The sequence below is a fragment of the Solenopsis invicta genome, chromosome 7 (genome assembly GCF_016802725.1).
Source record: "Solenopsis invicta isolate M01_SB chromosome 7, UNIL_Sinv_3.0, whole genome shotgun sequence".
NCBI classification, from domain to species: domain Eukaryota; kingdom Metazoa; phylum Arthropoda; class Insecta; order Hymenoptera; family Formicidae; genus Solenopsis; species Solenopsis invicta.
The window spans coordinates 9,480,347-9,499,622 of NC_052670.1; the positions used below are offsets into that span (position 1 = coordinate 9,480,347).

The window sequence follows — 19,276 nt, forward strand, 5'->3', positions numbered from 1 at the left end:
TTATTAAGTTTATTATGTATTTTTTAATTTTTTAACTAGTTATCCCAATCCTGAATATATACAATGTATTTTAAATTTCAAATCAATTTAAAATGCAAAATTACTCGAAATACCACAGGTTAGACCTCGCGCGGAATACACGTCACCAGCGACGCCCGCGACTGTCGTAACGTATATTGTACTATATCGAGTAAAATTTTCCTCGAAGAAGATGTTTTGGAATGTAGCTTTATTAATTTTTGCAGCAATTCGTCTCATTGCGATAGAATAAATGTATTTCGCAAAAATAAAGTCATCCTGTGTTCGTAAAAATGTTAGCGCGCTTTTTTGTCATTCTATTTTATTGAAATGAATGGGATTCGGTGGCCGATGACACGTCCAAGATTTTGTCCAATTTGGCGTTCCGTCTCTGGCTGCCTTTGAGAACGCTTTTCGTTCTACACTAGTTCGATAAGTTCGATTGGTGCCACGCGGCCATATAAATTTTTCTTTTGGACAAGCCTTTACGTTGTCATTTCGTTGTATTTAAAACCATTAAAACCACCTGCGTCCTGTCAAGTGCTTAGCATCGCCGGTCAAAACTTCGCGATGCGAAGTAAAAATTGCGATAGTGGAAAATGGGTTTCATCGAGGACACTATCGTGATTCTCGTAACACAGGTGGAAATTCGTTTCCACTACAAAAGTCAGATTTATCAATACTTCCTGAACTGATTAAGGTTATAGAGTACGGTGCTTCATACGTGAGCACATTCTAAATAATGTGAACGATTATTTGTTTCTTTATTAACGATGTTTCATATAAAGCATAATCTAAAATTGTACAAATCTTTTAGTTGTATATTGAAAAGATTCCTTATTATACCCTTAATCAGCATTAATTCTTTGAGGATTATTAATATTTATGGATTTTTCTGCGTATAATATATTTATTGAAACTGTAACTGAATTGAGAAATGTATGTATATATTTTTGAGGATACTACAATAAATTTTGTACTGTAAAATTTTGCAGTTTATTTAGTAAAATGTTGGAATCTTACACATATGTTTCAATGTTATATTTTTAGAAAGAGTTAATTTGACAATTCACAGATAGAATCTTTTATATACAAAAGATAATTTCCATTTATCTCCCTTTATTTATATATATTTCAGGTAATTTTCTTCGTAGGAGGATGGGTGTTTTTTGTGAAGAAATTATTCAGAGATTATGAAGTTCATCATAGACTAGTACAACTAATTTTCTCGATAACATTTTCGTTGTCATGTACTATGTTTGAATTAATTATTTTTGAAATAGCAGGAGTGCTTGACTCAAGGTAAGAAAATAAACTTACATTTTGTTATTTAAGATATGACATACTGTTTTTCTTCAGTTCTAGATATTTCCATTGGAATGTTGGCCTTTACATGCTTCTATTTATGGTGATAGTTCTGATCCCATTTTATATAGCGTATTTTATTATCAGCAATATCAGATTTGGTATGTATTCATTATCTTTAGCATTATATTTCTACTATTTATCTTTGTCAAATCTAAATCTTTTCTGTGCAGTGAGACTGAATCTAATAAGACCATTGACAGTTGTCATATATCTTTTCTATCTCTACCTATTCTGGAAAATAGGTGATCCTTTTCCCATACTTAGTCCCAAGAAAGGATTACTGTCTATAGAGCAAGGTGTCAGTAGAATAGGTGTTATAGGTGTCACTGTAATGGCCCTTCTGTCGGGTTTTGGTGCTGTGAATTATCCATATACCTCAATGGCTTATTTTATGCGTCCAGTTTCTTACACGGACGTACAGTCTATAGAGAAACGATTGTTACAAACTATGGACATGATTATCGCCAAAAAGAAAAGAATTGCATTGGCTAAAAAAGGTGAAGCTGATGGACAAACCGAAACTCGATCTCGACTATGGGGGATGTTGGGTCCATTGGGTGGCACAAAGGGAAACCAAGAAAGTATATATATTCTCTTTAACATTGCAAAGAAGCTATGAAGACTATCTATCCTAATGACACAATGCATATCGTTTTACAGGTATAAAGCAATTACAAATAGAAGTTACCGCGCTAGAGGAATTATCAAGGCAATTATTTTTAGAAGCACATGACATACAAAATGCAAGAGAACGTCTGGAGTGGGCTGCCACTTGGCAAGGAAAATATTTTAATTTTCTAGGTTATTTCTTCTCTTTATACTGTACTTGGAAGATATTCATTGTAAGTGTATTTAGTTAATAATTTACGTAATCTTTTTTTTGATCAGTATATACAATTTTATCATATTTTATAGTCTACAATCAACATAGTATTTGATCGAGTCGGAAAAAAAGATCCTGTAACTAGAGGAATCGAGATTGCAGTACATTGGATTGGTTTCAATATCGATGTTACATTTTGGTCGCAACATATTTCTTTTTACCTCGTTGGCTGCATTGTTGTAACGTCCATACGTGGGTTATTGTTAACTCTGACAAAGGTATGAAAAATATACATAGTAGTTATTTAGCATCTTGTATAGCAGTTTTATACATTTTTTTAATTCCTATAAAATGATGCACACACACACACACACACACGTGTGTGTGTGTATATATATATATAATTGTTCATCTTATATAATATATTCCTAATATTGTAAATAAAACAATGTATGTACGAGTAAAAGATATATGAATATTAATTTTTCGTTGCCTCAGCAATTATTTTAATAACAATTACTCACTACTGATCTTCCTTTTGTAGTTTTTCTATGCCATATCGAGCAGCAAATCGTCGAATATTATTGTACTTATACTTGCGCAAATAATGGTAAGGTTGATCTATATAAAATTAAGTTTGTATAATAAAAAACATATAATTCTAGAATTTATTCACATTCTAAATTCTACGTTGTTATTCTCGTTTTCAGGGAATGTATTTTGTATCTTCCGTACTCCTTATGCGAATGAATATGCCGGCAGAATACCGCATTATAATAACACAAGTATTAGGAGAATTACAGTTTAATTTTTATCATAGATGGTTCGATGTTATTTTCTTGGTATCAGCGTTATCATCAATAGTGTTTTTATACTTAGCTCATAAACATGCACCAACGGAACACATATAACGAAATAAAGATACTTTTTATTGAGAAAAATCTTATCAGCCTTATTTATATGAAATTTATTTAAAACCTACATTTAATATTTTGGTAGATAAATTACTAAAATTGTTCATTTTTGGCAAAAGGTGATAAAACTTTAAAAATGTAGTTTATAATGTTGATAATAACAACTTTAAATGATATACATTTTAATGATAAATATTTTTGACATGTAATTTTTCAAATAATATATGTAAATATTTTTGATATATAATAGTTTTTCTATGTACGCAGTTAATACGTTTCAAAGAAAAAAAGTCTACATTTATTGTAAATCAAAGAAGAACAAAGTAAAAACAATAAATAATTATATAAAAGATTAAGAATCGTAAAGGCCGTTAGATGTTAAGCGAGCGATCTCAGTGAAACGTCATAGCTTAGCATTCATAGCTTAGCATCGAGCGATAGCTTACGGAACAAGTTCTGGAATTTAAATCTCGGTTAGTTCCGTATTTTTTCTGTCGCTTACAAATGTAATAAAATGGATTTAGGTAATTAACATATATGATGCTAAATAAACCTGCGCACAATAAGTTAAATTCTTGTATATTATATTAACAAATATAATGACGTAAGAAAAGGCAGAATCCGTAGTTTCAAATAGAAGCAAAAATAACATGAATTCTCATTTTAGAAAATTACAAGATATAGAAAATAATGTTATATTTATTGTAATATGTGTTATTAATGTTTATAACAAACGTTCTTTACGATCAATTTTTCAATAAAAAAATGATTAATTGCACAAAGATATTCTGTGCTGGCTCTTATTGGTCAATTTGCCTACTACTAATTTTTTTTTTTTTTTTATAATAGTTTTTGTTGCAATGTACCACAATAATCTGGAATATATATATATTTTTTTTACTAAATTATAAAGCAAAGAATTGTAAATTACAAAAATTTATATCTGGAACATTTAAAATATTATGCTGTTGTTTGATTAATCTCAAAAAATTAGCAATTATTTTTACTTTTTTTAAAAGTAAAAACGTTTAACTAAATTGTGTTCATATTTATTCTAAGAAACAATCACCAAGATCACAGATAACTGAATAATAATGAAAAATTGGCAATATGGTATGTATACTGTGAGTTGATTATGAGTAAAATCATAATCCTAACGTAATAATTCAATGGTCCATTCTTCGCCCATATTTACAGCTGGTTTACGTATCGTTAATACATTATTATGTGGATTATATGTAGTTTCCAATGTTACACTTCCCATACCTGTAAAAAATATATATTAATAAAAATGTATTCTATATATATATATATATATAGAGAGAGAGAGAGAGAGAGAGAGAGAGAGAGAGAGCACAAATTTACTTACTATGAGATTTCAGTTGAGCAGACTTTATTCCTTGTGGTGGATTAGCTATATCTATTCTTTCTAACCAGCTTTGTGTTTCATATGAAGCTAATTTATCTATTAGAGTTGAAACTATCTTATTGTTGTCCAATGTTATTCTTAAATATAAATATTTTCCATGACGATATTCAAAGCTGACTTCATCATCAATGTATAAATTGCCGTTGGCTTTGCCATTGCTATCAGCGATTAATATCAGTGTATAAGGATCATTCTTCATAGCAACTGTACTACGTCGTATTCTCATTTTTCGTGGGACGATAGAACCACTTCTTTGGAATACAGGAATCTTGTGGATTGTTACTGGTACTTTAACATATCCTCCTTTCTGGTAGGCCTGCATTGTATCAATATCATACCAAGTAACTTTGCCTTCCCCTGGGAAATAAACTGCTACTTCAGTAGCACTGGATTGGAATACCGGGCGTACAAGTATCGAATCACCAAGTAGCAACTGATCATCGATAGTAAATGTTTCCGATTCAGTTGGGTAATGCGCCCATAAAGGACGTATAACAGGATAACCATTTATTTCGTGTTCTCTAAAGAGCGTGTACCATAATGGAAGATAAGAATATCGCAGTCTGAGCGTTTCACGAACTATTTGAGTAGTTTCCTCGTTAAATGTCCACGGTTCGCGTCTCTTTGTCTCAATGTGAGAGTGCTGACGGAAGAATGGTAGCCATGTCGCAGCTTGATACCATCTAATGAATAATTCCGAATCTGGATTCTTAAAGAATCCTGCAACATCTGCACCACAGAACGACATTCCGGATATAGCTACTGAGAGACACATGGGATAGCTTATACGAAGATGACTCCATTCAGCCATATTATCGCCAGTCCACATTGTCGCGTAACGTTGTGAGCCAGCAAAGAAGGATCTTGTCAAGACAAAAGGTCTTAAGGAGCCACCAGATCGACGGAATAAAGCCTCATATGTTGAACGAATATACATATGTCCATTAATATTGTGAACGTCTCTGTGCTCCCAGCCTCCATAATGAATAAGATCCTTTGGTGCTGTTACTTCAGGTCCATTAAACACACTTGGTTCGTTCATATCATTCCAAATGTAAACGTCGTTAGTAGTACCATGGAATTTATCTAAACTGTACAATCCAGTATAATATTCAACAACTTTTGGATCAAAAAAGTCTAAATAGGACGAAGCTCCTGGCCAGCACCAACCCTCGTAATCTTTTCCATCTCTGTTTTTAATATAATAACCCATGCTGGTGGCATCATTATGTAAGAAATAATTGTTATCACGTTTAATATGAGGATCTATGATGACTACCAATTTTCTGCCTTTGGCAGTAAGATTGTGTATCATTTCAAGAGGATTTGGAAATTTGCGTGAATCCCATGTAAAATATTTCTTGCTGTCAGTATATTCAATGTCAAGCCACATAACTTCCAGCGGTATATCATGTGTATCAAAAGTTTCGGCGATCGTTGCGACATCGTCCTGATCATTATAATTCCAACGAGATTGATGATATCCAAGTGCAAACATCTAAAACACATATTTTAAGAAAATTTTTAACAGATAACATAAAAGATTCTAATTTTTTACATATTTATTCAACATACCTGTGGCAAAGGAGCTGTGCCAGTTAAAACGGTGTATTGTCTAAAGACGTCAAGTGGTTGCGGACCCAGCATAAAGAATACATCAATTACTCCGGATTCTGACATAAAATGAGCATCCACCTGGGATTTCTTTGTTCCAGATACAAAATTAACAATGCTTTCTACAACGTTATTGTCTGCACTTGATAAAATGTCAATCCATGTTTCTGCTGTATTGTGCCAGAAAACAGCCGTCGATCTTTCCTTTCTACAATATTACACAAATTAATTTTGCAAGAATATTTTCAAGAATCCTAGAGTTTATCAACTTATTTAATGTATTTTTACCCATGAGCATAGAGAACTGGGATAGCACCATACAAAGACATACGTTCATTTGTTTCATATTCAAATACATCTAGATTATATAATCTATATGGATCAGTAGATTTAGTCGATTGCAATGCAAGTGAATCAGCATGTTCTGGAATGCCATAGGCATGTTCTGCTCCAGGAAAGCTGAAATCCATGGCAATAGCTTCTGGTCCATATGGTTTTGCATCATGATGTTCTTTGAAATTTTCTTCCCAGGCACCAGAATCATTGTCAGCACCATCTCCTGGATATGTAGTATTTTTTGTTTCTACATTTTCTGCATTTGTTTCAGCATTTTCACCTTCTGGTCTATATAACATACAAGTAATAACATATATTATTTTATGGAAATCATAATGTAATAATTTTATCTTTTAGCAATACTCACTTTACTGGTTTTGTACGCAAATGTTCAAATCTCATGAGACCACGAGCATTTGCCGATATTGTCAAAATACCTTGGGAATATAATTCTACTTTAAATGGATTAATGTATAAAATGGCTTTATTTCCACCTTTGGTTACAGTTATAGCTTCAGCCGTGGTCTCCACAAAATCCATTTCCACTGTTTGTGGCTGATCATATAACGCATATTGATTTTCGTATCTGGGATGCAGAGGATTCTTTTCATTTATGTGTAACCGAAATGTGTTTTCTTTCAATGTGGTAAGTTGTACCACATAAGTGACACCCGTATCTTTATTAAATAGGTCTATGACGATCATTGATTCATTCTGTATGAGTTTATCTGGCAGTAGCCTATATGGAGTTTTTCCAGACTCGACTCCTCTGCACCGTCTACAAGAAGCAAAACACAGATTACAGCTACCTGTCAAATGACAATACTCGCAGTAACAATTGATCCTTACCGGCAGAAGCTGCTCTGATCGCATCTTTTGAAGTTGTCTCTATTGACTGCATCAGTAATGAATGCAGAACATAATAGTATTAAGAATAGAGTCAACCTGAAACAATTGTAATAAAATTAGAACCCCAAATCTCAACATTTGCTGAAACGCGATGGGCCATGTTTTACATAAATCATAGAATGAGAAAATATTTATAAATCACGCTTATCGGCGAGCATTACATTGTGCTCTTTTACGACCAGCTGGGTAACGACCCCGAGAGGAAATTCTGCCGGAAAACGTGGCGCGTGACAAACTGCACAGCGACGTTCGTTTATATACTGTACGACCTCACCGTGGCGTATGGAAGCCAGTGTCGCAGTCGTTCGATAGATTAGATTAAATTGGCGGCCGGCGACGCGACGAGTTAATTGAAAAAAAAAAAAAAAAGTATTCATATCGGAAACAGCATCGCGCGTAGGGGACACGTCAGCGGCGTATCGGTGATTTGCAAAATCTACGCCAAGATTTTACGACAGAAAAATCAACCGAGGACCGCCGCGACCGTCGAGAACGAACGATGTCGTGTAGGCCCGCGACAAATCCGTATATTCATCACGTTCATACATTAAAAATAGAAAATAAACTTACCGAATCCGTGGAGCCATGTTGAGGAAGTAACTACTGCCGTACCGCCGTCACGCTAATTCGCGCGGTATCGTGCGCGATTGATTTTACAGATGGCGCAACGAGGTATTTTATCAGTATATTAATTATAAAATTTGTAATACTAATTTGAATTTCTCAGGCAAAACGAGCTTGAACCAATTTTTTTTCTTTTCTTTTATTTTATTTAATAAAAAAATTGATTACGTTTTATGCATCAAATATAATTTTTTGTCTTAAATGTACATTGTAACATACGTTTATATTTTATTTAAATAAAAATTAATTCTATATATTTTTTAAATTTTCCACTAATATTTAAATAAAAATAATTACATATGTTTCGGTATTTTTCATTACTAGTGGAATAATATTTACTAATCTTATCATTTTTAATACTATTAAAAATACTTCTATTAATCAATTTTTTCCGAAATTAGAAATTAGAGAAACGACGCTCTACACAAAAATACAAAAATTTAAGAAAGCGTTCCAATTCTATCGTTTTCATGTAGATTTTTGTAGCATTTCTTAAATTTCTGCAAAATTTTGTAGAATTTTTTCCACCAGGATTTTGTGCATGCATATACAACATGTGTGTGTATAATCTTTACATCGAGTGTGAACTTGTCGCTAAAGTAAGCGGGCCCAGTTACCCGTTTGAAGTTGCCGCTTCTTCGGTTATTTCACTCTATTCAAAAAGCCGCCATATTGCACTTTGAGTCAGAAACGGAACACGGAGCGTACGTGTCGCGCAGTGTCGCGGGTGTCGCATGTCGTGTGTTCGAATCTTTTTCGTATTTTTCGCGGTTGTTGTCTAAAGTCTAAAAGAATTCCGTGCGAGGAAATAGGAATTAACTCGATTGCCGTCTCGTGAAGAATTGCGTATCGGACAGTCCTTGAGGTTCGATTAATCGCGCGTGACCGCTATCGTTGTCGCAATTTCAGCATTGTTCCTGAGCCGAAGTTCTCCTTGCGTACTTCACGTTGTTATTTTCATAATGCAAGAGAAATTTGGCTGGAGGTGCACTTAGATCGTCCCCTCGTACGTGTATAGTACGTGTATACATAGTTGGCCAATTAGCCGAATCGATCATCATTAAATTATTAACCATGCTTGACGTACGCATTGGCAAACATTCACAAGCAGCGACAACCGCCGCTGTTGTTTACGTTAAAGCAACCTCTGTTATATCGCAGTACTCAATGTGATTTATGTGTAATTATATATATAATTTTTTGTTTAACAGGTCTCGTGCTTATCAAAGAGGATTGGACGGAGCTTGGGGATTCCAACACGGCGATGTCGTTCAGTTATTGTAAGTTTTTGCACAGCATAGAGATTAATTTCTGCCTCTATTTGTGGAATGTACAATACATGTTCATTTCGTTGTGTAAACTTTGAAAACAAACTATTACGCTCAATAACTACGCCGCATTTGTAATCAGTATAGCTCAATTAGCATAAGTACATACTTTTAATTATGTACGAAAAAGTCAATTGGGAGAAATTATTGTTTCATGCAATGTTGATTTATGATTAACAGCAATTATGATGATAGCCCAAGCAACTCGATAAGATCAAAATGATATTAAAATAAATTGTAATTGACCGATAAGTGATCCAGTAAACAAGAAACATTTAAATTAAAAAATGCTAATTGTATTTTATGTTTTTTTTTAATATGCTAAAATAATATTGTATAAACATTTTAAAAATCTTATTTGAGACATTTTTAAAACAAAAATTTTTATTTAATATTTGTTTATACAAATGTTTATAAAAATATTTTAAATTATATTATTTTAAAACATTTAAAAAAATAAATAAAATGTTGATTTTATGCATTTTATTTGAATATTTTAAAATAATATATAATATAAACGTTTTAAAAAGTTTATTTAATACACGATCTTCAAAACAATGTCAAAATATTTTAAAAACATTATTTCCAAGTCATGATCAAAATTTATTCATGTTGAATATAACGTTAAATATTTGCAAACGTTACATGTTATTGAATATCATAATAATATAGTATGTAGTAATGATTTTATGCTTACTGAGAACTTTTTAATCATTTTAGAGTTATTTTGATGCCATTTTGATATCATGATGACTTTTTCTGTTTGGGAATAAACATGTTAGAACACAACGACCAACGAATTTACAGATGTTAGAGAATGTATTTCTAACTATGCTTTATGTATACATTGTTGTTTATATTAATTTGGAGAATACAATTGGAAATTATTGCAACTTATCGACATTGAAAGTTTATTGTATTATTATACTAAAAGAATTACAAAATTCATACCGAGATAAATAATTATTTTGTTTACAAACAAAATGGTTATTTATCTCAATATGCATTTCGTAATTTGTTTTAGTATTATAATACAAAAGATACTTCGTTATTCTCTCGTTTGAGCTTTCTGAATATAGCTAAAAAAAAATAGATGTATGTACATAATTTTTATTTATTTAGACAAACTAATTAGCACAAATAAAAGTTACTCGTATCACAAAAAAAAACGATTAGAATTATTGATTCTATTAAGTAGTTTTCTATAATTTGTTAAAAGTATTAAATAAAAACATTTTCATAAATCTAAATTGTATATAGTAGATGCATAAGCATTTTAAATGAATTGTTGAATTTCTGATTATATTTGCAGCAGCAAAAATTAGGTTAAAATAAATTAAAAAGGTGTTGAAATTAATATGAGAGAATGTTTGTTTAGGACGGAGGTTATACCCAGGTATAATAACACGGAATAGCATCATTAATAAAACATAAGCCATCACAATGCAGTAAATAATAAATCAGACCGTATTTACTTAACATCGCACATTCAATTTATTAGAATTAGAAGAGTAATGCATTCAGTCGGCAGGGAAAATACAAGTCCTATGATAATTATAATATTATACGTTATAGAAGTTTGGCACTCAGATCAGTTCACTTTTGGTGGATGTAAAAAAGCCTAACAATTCGCCTCTAACATATTCATTAATCAACGAACGGGTTCTCTCTTTCTCTCTCTTTCTCTCTTTGACTCTCTCGATAAAATGTCTTTAATTAGAATCTATCAATGCGTATGCTATAAATTTATGGAACGGTACGTTCTACATAGAAATATCGTACGCATTATAATATATGTATATATCATTATGATTGCTATAATCAACATTCACATTAAACTATTTTATTAAGTACGCTTCTAAGATTTTAGGGAAATTAATTAATCCACTTTTGGCCAGACATGTGTTTGAATTTCTGCAAAAATGTCCAAGATTTGTTTTTAACAACACATTGTGATTTTATATGGCAATTATAGACTGTTGTTCAAATGGAAAAAAATTGTTTTTTTTCTCTTTTAAAAGAAAAAATTTTGAATAACCAGCAGCGCTAAAATAAGAATAAGAGAGGCAGAACATAAAGAATATCAATAGATCTGACAATTTAAAATACTTTTTCAAATGTTATCGTTATTAATATTATTTTATTAATGTCTGAAGATATTTTAATATCTCTCTTGTATCATAAGAACAATTCCATCAATTTATTTAAATATATATTTTATTGTCTATTTGGTCTAACTAATCTATATTGTTCGTGCAGTCAATTCTGCATCACTGTATTTTTGTTGTTGACACTAACGCATAACTTTTACTTAATAATTGTATCTATGGTATTAATTTAATTTAATTATACAATTATTGTTGTAAATTGAAGCAAATTTTGGACTAACGTATTTATTCGATGTTGGCCAAAAGTGGATTCATTGAGTTTACCGTGAATTCAAGGGTAACATAACGTAAAATTTGTCTTAAGACTCAACGAACTCGTTAACACGCCTCTATTAATAAATTTTTCTCAGATAATTAAATTACGCACGCACAATCCCGTTCATCGCTTATGAATTACGAACTCGCCGCGCGTCAACGATTCGTAGTAGAAAAGATCTACTCTCACTCGTGTAAAAAACAGCTAATAGACTTTGACTGTTACTGCTAATTCGCATTTGAAATACGTCAAAGAATCATATTTGGCATTGCCTATCGCTGGCAGTGTCTATCGCTCGCTAAAGCTTACACAGAAACAAAACGGATGAGAATTACGTATTTTGTAAATTCTGCGTAATTCTATTCAAGATAATCGTAATCGATTAGCCGTGGAAAAAATGTAAAAAGAGGATGATTCGCAAAAAAACGATTAATCGCTTTTATATATGATAACGTAATCAATCGAACTACAGATGATAACTACAGATGATAACGTAATCAATCGAAAGGGGTTGTTTATCTGCTGTACAGTACATTTTTAACAAAAGCCGTAATTCATTGCCTGTCGTTACGTAAAAATAAAATACAAGTTATTATAAATGCCGTAGAAAGAGCGACTCGATCTTCCTGCGTTTCGCCGGGCAATTGTTAATTGTCAATTTACATTTACTTGCACAATATAAGCGATATCGAAACAGTCAGAGTAACGATAGAATGAAATGATCGCATGCGAGATCTACATCGGAGGAAAATAAAAATTTGAACTTGTACAGTACGGCGGTATAAAAAGATATGTCGAAACTCGAGTATAGCTGTTAATATAAATGCATTTTGTTTGCGTTCTTTGGTGACAAGGTAACGGGAACATACATATTCTCGATTACATTGCGTATATTTGATCATTTTACGATACAGTGTTCACAAAGTTTCTGTATTATCCCGTTTACTCGATGTTTCCTTTGTTTATAGCTTAAGAGCGAAAGTTCCGCCTTTTTTAAATCTTAATGCTTCGATTTTTTTATTTTATTTTGGAACTTACGACAATAGGGATCGATAAATGCCACTTTTATATATAACGATCTTACTATCCTAGATTTACAAAAGGTGTAAAAATGGAAGGATAAAAAGGAACATAAAATTTTTTTCTGAAAAATCTGCACTCTAGAACGAGCCAGTAAACCGACGGATTTTTCACTTAGACCAGAATTGAATTTGTTGCGAGTCTTGCTTCATTGAACAATCGGTCTGTCTTTCAACGATTCGAGTCTATTTTAATCCGTCGGAAGGAAGAGACGTAGTGTAGGCATACGAAAAAATCGACGTGCTGTTTTTTTTTTTATTAATGGAAAGAATGTCAGCAGAGTCAGACATTTCTTAGGCACATTGAGCTCGTGATAGCGGCGATAGTCGTGACATTCAAGAAGATCTAGGTTTCTTGTTTATATCATTTTAGGCTAATAGTACACGAGACACTGCGAACTATCTTGAATCGCGAATTATTGATCATCGATTCTTTTCAATCTCTCCTGTAATATAAAAGTTTCTTCGCTTTCTTCCTAATTAAAATGCATCGGATGCATCGTGAATGAATGCTGACGATCGTCCAGTTTTCCATTAAAACATCAAATGTCACTTCACCATTATTCAATACGTGTTCAGCGCGATGATCTCGGACTTGGACAAACGATTTCCATAAACTTCGTCGCAGATTTCACTTTTCTTAGGCACATTAAGTCCATGATATCCACGATAGTTTCAACTTCTGCACGATAAACGTCAAGAGACGCTACGGCTTTCTTCGCGGAAACCGTAACGTGTGTCTCTCCTGCTAGACCCAGTATTGATCCCTCCTCAGCAACGGGTTTTTCTTGGTCCTTTGAGTTGTGGCCGACTGGCAAGGTAGATCGGAAGTGTCGAAGCTACTCCATTCATCGCCGTCCGCCACGCCATAAGGATATCTTGCAGATACGTCGATCTCCGAACCGCTTTCTAGAGGGCTCAAGGGTATCACTTTACACTGAGGTAATGTCGAGGGCAGCATCGGTAGAGGCGTGCTGGCCGTCACGCTGTTGTGATCATTACCGAAGGGCTTCAGATGTGGAGTGGCCGGCATCAAATGATCCGGAGGTCTGGGAAGTGGCATCACTCCTACAGCGGGCGTGGTTTCCGCTTTCTCTTCCTCGGCGTGCTTATACTTGTTGTGCCGACACCTGATCGTGATAATCACGACCACACCGAGAAGGAACACGCCGAGCAACATACCGAGAATTAACAGATAATCGTTGCTCATGTTCGGCGCAATTGCCATCTCGCCCTCGTGACCGACCGGATCCATTGGACCGCCCAAAGTGATATTGTCGTCGTCTATGTCGAGTTTAATGTGAAATTCGAAGTCGCCCATGGCCGGCTGGAAAGTCGACGCCGCGAGGATAAAGCTGAAGCTGTCCGCGACACCGTCTATCGATGGAATTTTTCTGCATACCAGATATATTACCCCGGAAATAATTTCTTGATGTGAAAAACGCGCCACTTCTCGCTCGCGCGCACCTCTTTTCTCGCCGGACGCCGAGGAGCTTCTGATAATTCTCTTGATTTTCGCGTATTTTGGCTTTTTCGCGATGGTGTAAACGGGATTGCTGGTCGTTAATTTCGCTAAAGGAGTCGCATCCAGATATTGTATAGTTATTCGATTCTTCTCGCTCGCCAAAGCCGTCATCGACTTCATGATCATGAGAGGCACGACCTTGATTTCTATGCGTATATGCTTTTGCTCGAAACCACTCAATCGCGCCGACAGTTCCAAGCTATCGTTCGACACTGTCATGTCGGTCTGCCTGAATATCACGCTTTTCGACAGTAGATCGGTCTGCTTGAACGTCGCCGCGGCACTATCCCGCACGTATAATATGCCGTGTTTTGGATGCGTTGTAATCTCGTAGGTCACTAGATCTTGACGCGCATTTGTGTCAAGCTTAACGTCGTTCTCCGAGATAAATGCTATATTCGAGCCTTGCTGCAAACTTACCGGACCGGTTACCGTCACATTCAATCGTATAGCTAAAATATGGACATTAAAGACTCTATAGATCGGAGTGTAGGCACCATCCCCGACCCTGAAGTAGAAAGAAGCGGTTTGCAATGTTCCATTGTGCTCGTACACCACTCGATTAGAATCCACGTCGTATTGAGTGAACTTTTCCACTGGGCGCACTTCTGAAGTATTTTGATTGAACGGCAAAAGCAATAATCTGCCGAATGTCGGTCCTGAAATCACGTCGTACGTAATTTCTTCCGGTGGAGTGTCGGGATCGGTGGTCAAAAGGTTCTCCTGGGTGATCGTCTGATTTTGATTTTGCACGACCATCATGTACGGGTCGTTGGTGATGAGTTTGAAAGGCTGATCGTTGATTGGCTCGATGACGACGGGAACACTGGTGTCACAAAGTAACACGTGGCCAGGTGTCAAGTATAGCGAGAATTGAATGCGGTCTTCCAGAGTGTCCGAGTGATCGTGGTAATAAGCGATTTTTCCACCCTCGACTTGCGGTTGCGTAAAAGTGGTCACGTTTAAATCCGGTAGAAGCATTACGTGTCCGTGACTGGGTTGATGAACTAATCTTGATAATACCGCTGGATTCGGGATTCCGGCGTTAATTTGTAGAAACGATACGATGCCACTTATATTCATGACGACCTCCGCAGAGGCACCCTCCATGACTTTCACGGTTTTCGTAGTAATGTACCTATCTAAGCCACCGCTTGAAACTGATATATCTATTTGGAAAACCTGCGATACACAAAGTAGTCTGTTAGAGATAAAGTAAAATTACTCAAAGTTCTCAAAGTTCTCAGTTTTAAATGTTAAAGGTATTGAATTTCTGAACTTATTGAAAATGTAACGTCTTTAATAATTATAAAGTACGGTGTAATAGAAAATAATATATTTATAATAGATGTTAAATGTTTAGTCATATACCTGATTTGTTAAAGTTCCAGCGAAGTGTGTTTCGACATCAAATGTGAAAGAGTCGTTGGCCGTAAGGTCCATGAACTGCTTGGTGTGCTCATAAATCACTTTGCTATTGTTTATATCTCTCTGAGTAAATCGCTCGACCTCCAGCCATACTCCTTCACTTGTCTCCATTATAACTTTGCCTAAATGGGGCCCATTTCGCACAGTGTATCTAATCTCCCTCGCTTCGTCGGAACATGTCGTTAATAAGAGTTTGTCTGATATTAATTTCCTAGTAAGGGGGAAGACATTAAGAGGCATATTGTGTTCGATGTTCAGACGAATTGGCTTTGTGGTGATAAAAATCGTGTAAGACTTCGTCGTGTGTACACCATCGCTTAAAACGAAAATGAACTCGCCGTCAGATCCATCTGAAAAAAAATGTATGTTGTTAATTTTTTTTACGTTAAATCTCGTATTGAGAGTTTGCAATTTCATTAATTAAAATTACTATTGTGTAAATCAATTTTCTAAAAAAGTCTTGAATTAAAAATTCAGAAAGTCATTACACATTTATTTTATGTATAATTTACTATTTAACTATTAATATTTGACATTATATTTGTATATATATACTGTTAAAAATTCTACAACTAGTTCTACAAGACAACCAGTCTGCTTAAATATTTCTGAATATTGCAATATACTTACTCGTATGCGTAAATACAACTTGTGACTCATTAATTTGACTCTGCGTAAAATTATAAATGTCCACGTCGGGTGAAGTGATTAACGAGATGTATCCATTTCTCACTCCAGTAACGTTGAATATTATATCGTACGGGGCAGTATCGTTATCTACAGCGGCTAAGTTTGTCGGCGTCAAAATAACAGATCCGCCTTGCCAAACATTTAGATCCGTTCTATTCACTAGCACAGGAACCTCGTCGTTAACCGGCTGAACGATAATTGATACGTCAAAAGGCTCGCTCATCTTATCACCAGCGGTGACTACCATCTTGAAGGAATCGCTCAAAAATTCGTTCCCGTTGTGCTTGTACACTATGACTCCGGCGTTTAGATGCTTTTGCGAAAACTTCTTTACCTGATTGTTCTTCGTGGAATCGAGAATCGTGCCATGCTTCGGTTTTTCTACTACTCTATAATCCGATATCTTGCCGGCGTAATATGGCGTCACAACCAAGAAGTTCGTCTCGCTCAATATCACGCTCTTCCCTTCCACCACGGTGTAACTCTTCGCCTCGACATAAAGTTTCTCCGGCACTATCACAAAGTTCACACTTAGACCACGTAACCACGTAATACCGTTGGTAACGTCCACGACGAAACGATCGTTCGTTTGATTCATCACCGATTGAACATAGAAGACGCGATTGTCGTTTATCAGACTCTGCTCGAAATGCTTCACCGCGTTACCGCTGTATTCTTCCCTTATCTCCTCGCCTTCCCTTATCTGCTCGTCGTGAATTTGCAACTCCAAGTAGCCATTCTGCGGCCATTCTCGCACGTAATAGACAATTTCTGTTGGCGATATCTTAGGATGCATTATGTCGAGGCTCTTCCGATTCAACAGGATGCTAGTAGCTTCGTCGACCAGTATCGTCTTGTTATTTTGAATAATCAAAGATTCCCAATAGCTCTCTGGATAAATTTTGATCGTTAACGCACCTTCGGCATCCGCGCCTTTAACAAACACTTTAAATCTAAAGGTATCTTTTGTTAAGGATCCACCTAGGTGCTTGTACAGTACACTACCGTGCTTCAGATCATCCTCCGTAAAACTGTTCGACTCTCTACCATGTTTCATCAGTATACCGTGCTTCGGTTTCTCCCATACATTGTATTTCACGTCCTTCTCTGTAGCATACACGTTCGTTTCTATCTCCAATTCTTTTGATCGAAGCACCACGGACTTGTTAAACTGGACAACCGAGCCGTTGCTCTCGCGTAATCTAATGTATGGTGGACTAGCTTGAATTTCAAGAACACCAGTCCTATAAAAGTGACCGTCAGTGATGCCGAATTCAATTTTCTCGTGTTCATCCCCTTGATGCCGGAAGAGTATCATACCATCGTTGATATCTTGTTGCGAAAATTCGCGTATTTGTACCGAGAGATTAGTTATCCTGTACAGCGCACTTTTCCTGACATCCCTTCTGGTATAAATAAGCTCGCTCGCTTTAGTGCCAATGTCCTTATCCATATACGCGAGATCCTTATTTGTTATCAGTTTTTCCCCTCTCGATACGACGTGAAAAATTCTGTTGACTGTTCGTTCTGGCGGATTATCGTTTTTCATGATGATCTCGATTCGAAATTTCCCGACGTACATAAAATCCACGGAGTCCATGGACACTGCCACAAACTCGAAAGAATCCTCTTTTGTCTCGGTATCATCGTGCACATAATATACCGTCTGCATCAATACATCTTCTAATGTAAAAGATGAGACATTTTTTTGATTCTGCGATATCGAACTATTCGCGATGGAGAGCCAACCATGATTCGGGCTTATCGTAAGATTGTATATCAGAGAGGATATACCGTATTCCTTTGGATTCACATGCGTGATTCTCAGAGGCACCTTCGAGCCTTCGTCAACTTTCAAATACTCCACGCCCTCCAGCGATTTGCTGTTCTTGCCAAGATAATATCGAACTTTCAAATTGGCGTGTATATCGACGCATTGAGGCGCGTTAACTTTAAACGTTATTTCGTCGAGGATATTGGAATAGGATCGTCTGTACAGACGATAGCTCAGTCTATCGGCCTCGATATCTTCTTGCGTGAAGGTATCAGTCGTCGTAAGTTTACGATCGAACAGAAATAAATTGCCGTATCTTGGTCCCGTTATAAGAGTGAAGACGATCTTACTTGGTGATGTAACTAGCGGATTCGTCTGGTACCTCAAGTGGTTGTTCGTGATAGTGATGTTTGACGTATTGGTGAGATTAATAGGTACTCTTCTGGTCTCCTTCAACTCGAGATCGATGAAAGTAATCTGGAAGTCGTAGGTCTGCTGTGTCTTCACTTCGCGCACGCTCGCTTGGAATTTAAACTCATCCTGATTAGGACTGCCGACGTTATGAGCATAACGAATGGTGTGCAATTCCACGTCTCGACTAGTAAAATGGTCTACATTCGTCCAACTACTCGAAACGTCCTTTAGTCTCTGCAAAACACCAAATTGTGGTGGCGAGACGACATCGTAACGAATGTCAATGGTGTTGTCGTCCGAATTTGTGGCAAACGAGAGATTCGCTGGTGTTAGGTAAGAGAACGAACGGTGTACCACAATGAGGCCGGTATTGTGCGTCAGTTTGATTTGCAACGGGTAAGCCGATACGCGTAGATACGCGGGCTGACTACTCTCGATGCCATCGCTCACTTGCAAACCCAACATTGCATTTGGTTTGGCTGAAAAATTAAATACGTTTCGTACATGAAAGCTTTCAATGAAAATATAATGCTTTATACATATTTTATTGTCAAGTGTTATTTAGTATATATATATATA

The 19,276-nt window shown here is 35.5% G+C and overlaps 3 protein-coding genes across 9 annotated transcripts in view; 1 reads left to right on the forward strand and 2 right to left on the reverse strand.

The window, feature by feature from the left end:
* Positions 1-450: 450 nt before the first annotated feature.
* Positions 451-3,150, forward strand: LOC105198249 (Golgi pH regulator). Of its 3 annotated transcripts, none has more exons than XM_011164906.3 (8): positions 451-659; positions 1,157-1,320; positions 1,378-1,484; positions 1,557-1,967; positions 2,047-2,228; positions 2,302-2,487; positions 2,754-2,819; positions 2,920-3,150. In XM_011164906.3, the coding sequence occupies exons 1-8, from the start codon at positions 618-620 to the stop codon at positions 3,118-3,120; spliced, it is 1,359 nt and encodes a 452-aa protein (XP_011163208.1). In that variant the 5' UTR covers positions 451-617; the 3' UTR covers positions 3,121-3,150. The 3 variants fall into 3 exon arrangements, with proteins under 3 accessions (XP_011163208.1, XP_011163207.1, XP_025992956.1); XM_011164905.3 differs by having other exon boundaries at positions 486-957; XM_026137171.2 differs by having other exon boundaries at positions 489-684.
* Positions 3,151-3,686: 536 nt separating this feature from the next.
* On the reverse strand, positions 3,687-8,079 carry LOC105198250 (neutral alpha-glucosidase AB). 2 transcript variants are annotated; one of them, XM_011164907.3, is made up of 7 exons: positions 7,982-8,079; positions 7,352-7,447; positions 6,870-7,280; positions 6,455-6,790; positions 6,128-6,374; positions 4,493-6,050; positions 3,687-4,389 (listed from the first exon to the last, which is right to left on the reverse strand). In XM_011164907.3, exons 1-7 carry the CDS (start codon positions 7,996-7,998, stop codon positions 4,277-4,279), a joined length of 2,778 nt encoding a protein of 925 aa, XP_011163209.2. In that variant the 5' UTR covers positions 7,999-8,079; the 3' UTR covers positions 3,687-4,276. The 2 variants fall into 2 exon arrangements, with proteins under 2 accessions (XP_011163209.2, XP_011163210.2); XM_011164908.3 differs by lacking the exon at positions 7,982-8,079 and adding an exon at positions 7,573-7,754.
* Positions 8,080-10,833: 2,754 nt separating this feature from the next.
* Positions 10,834-19,276, reverse strand: part of LOC105198247 (chondroitin sulfate proteoglycan 4) — a 54,035-nt gene continuing 45,592 nt past the window's right edge. For all 4 annotated transcript variants that reach the window (XM_026137173.2, XM_026137172.2, XM_011164901.3 and 1 more), the window contains 3 exons: positions 16,450-19,176; positions 15,763-16,169; positions 10,834-15,573 (listed from right to left, as the gene is read on the reverse strand). In XM_026137173.2, coding sequence (XP_025992958.2) covers positions 13,615-15,573; positions 15,763-16,169; positions 16,450-19,176 — 5,093 coding nt within the window. In that variant the 3' untranslated portion in view covers positions 10,834-13,614. The remainder of the gene's footprint in view (positions 15,574-15,762; positions 16,170-16,449; positions 19,177-19,276) is intronic.

Coding starts and splice junctions, on each gene's coding strand:
- LOC105198250 (XM_011164907.3), bottom strand. Junction 6,791..6,869: donor TTGCGTACAAAACCAGTAAA/GTGAGTATTGCT, acceptor TATGTTATATAG/ACCAGAAGGTGAAAATGCTG. Junction 4,390..4,492: donor TGCTCAACTGAAATCTCATA/GTAAGTAAATTT, acceptor TATTTTTTACAG/GTATGGGAAGTGTAACATTG.
- LOC105198249 (XM_011164905.3), top strand. CDS start 904: ATGGATTTTTCTGCGTATAATATATTTATTGAAACTGTAACTGAATTG. Junction 2,488..2,753: donor TATTGTTAACTCTGACAAAG/GTATGAAAAATA, acceptor TTCCTTTTGTAG/TTTTTCTATGCCATATCGAG. Junction 2,820..2,919: donor TTATACTTGCGCAAATAATG/GTAAGGTTGATC, acceptor TCTCGTTTTCAG/GGAATGTATTTTGTATCTTC.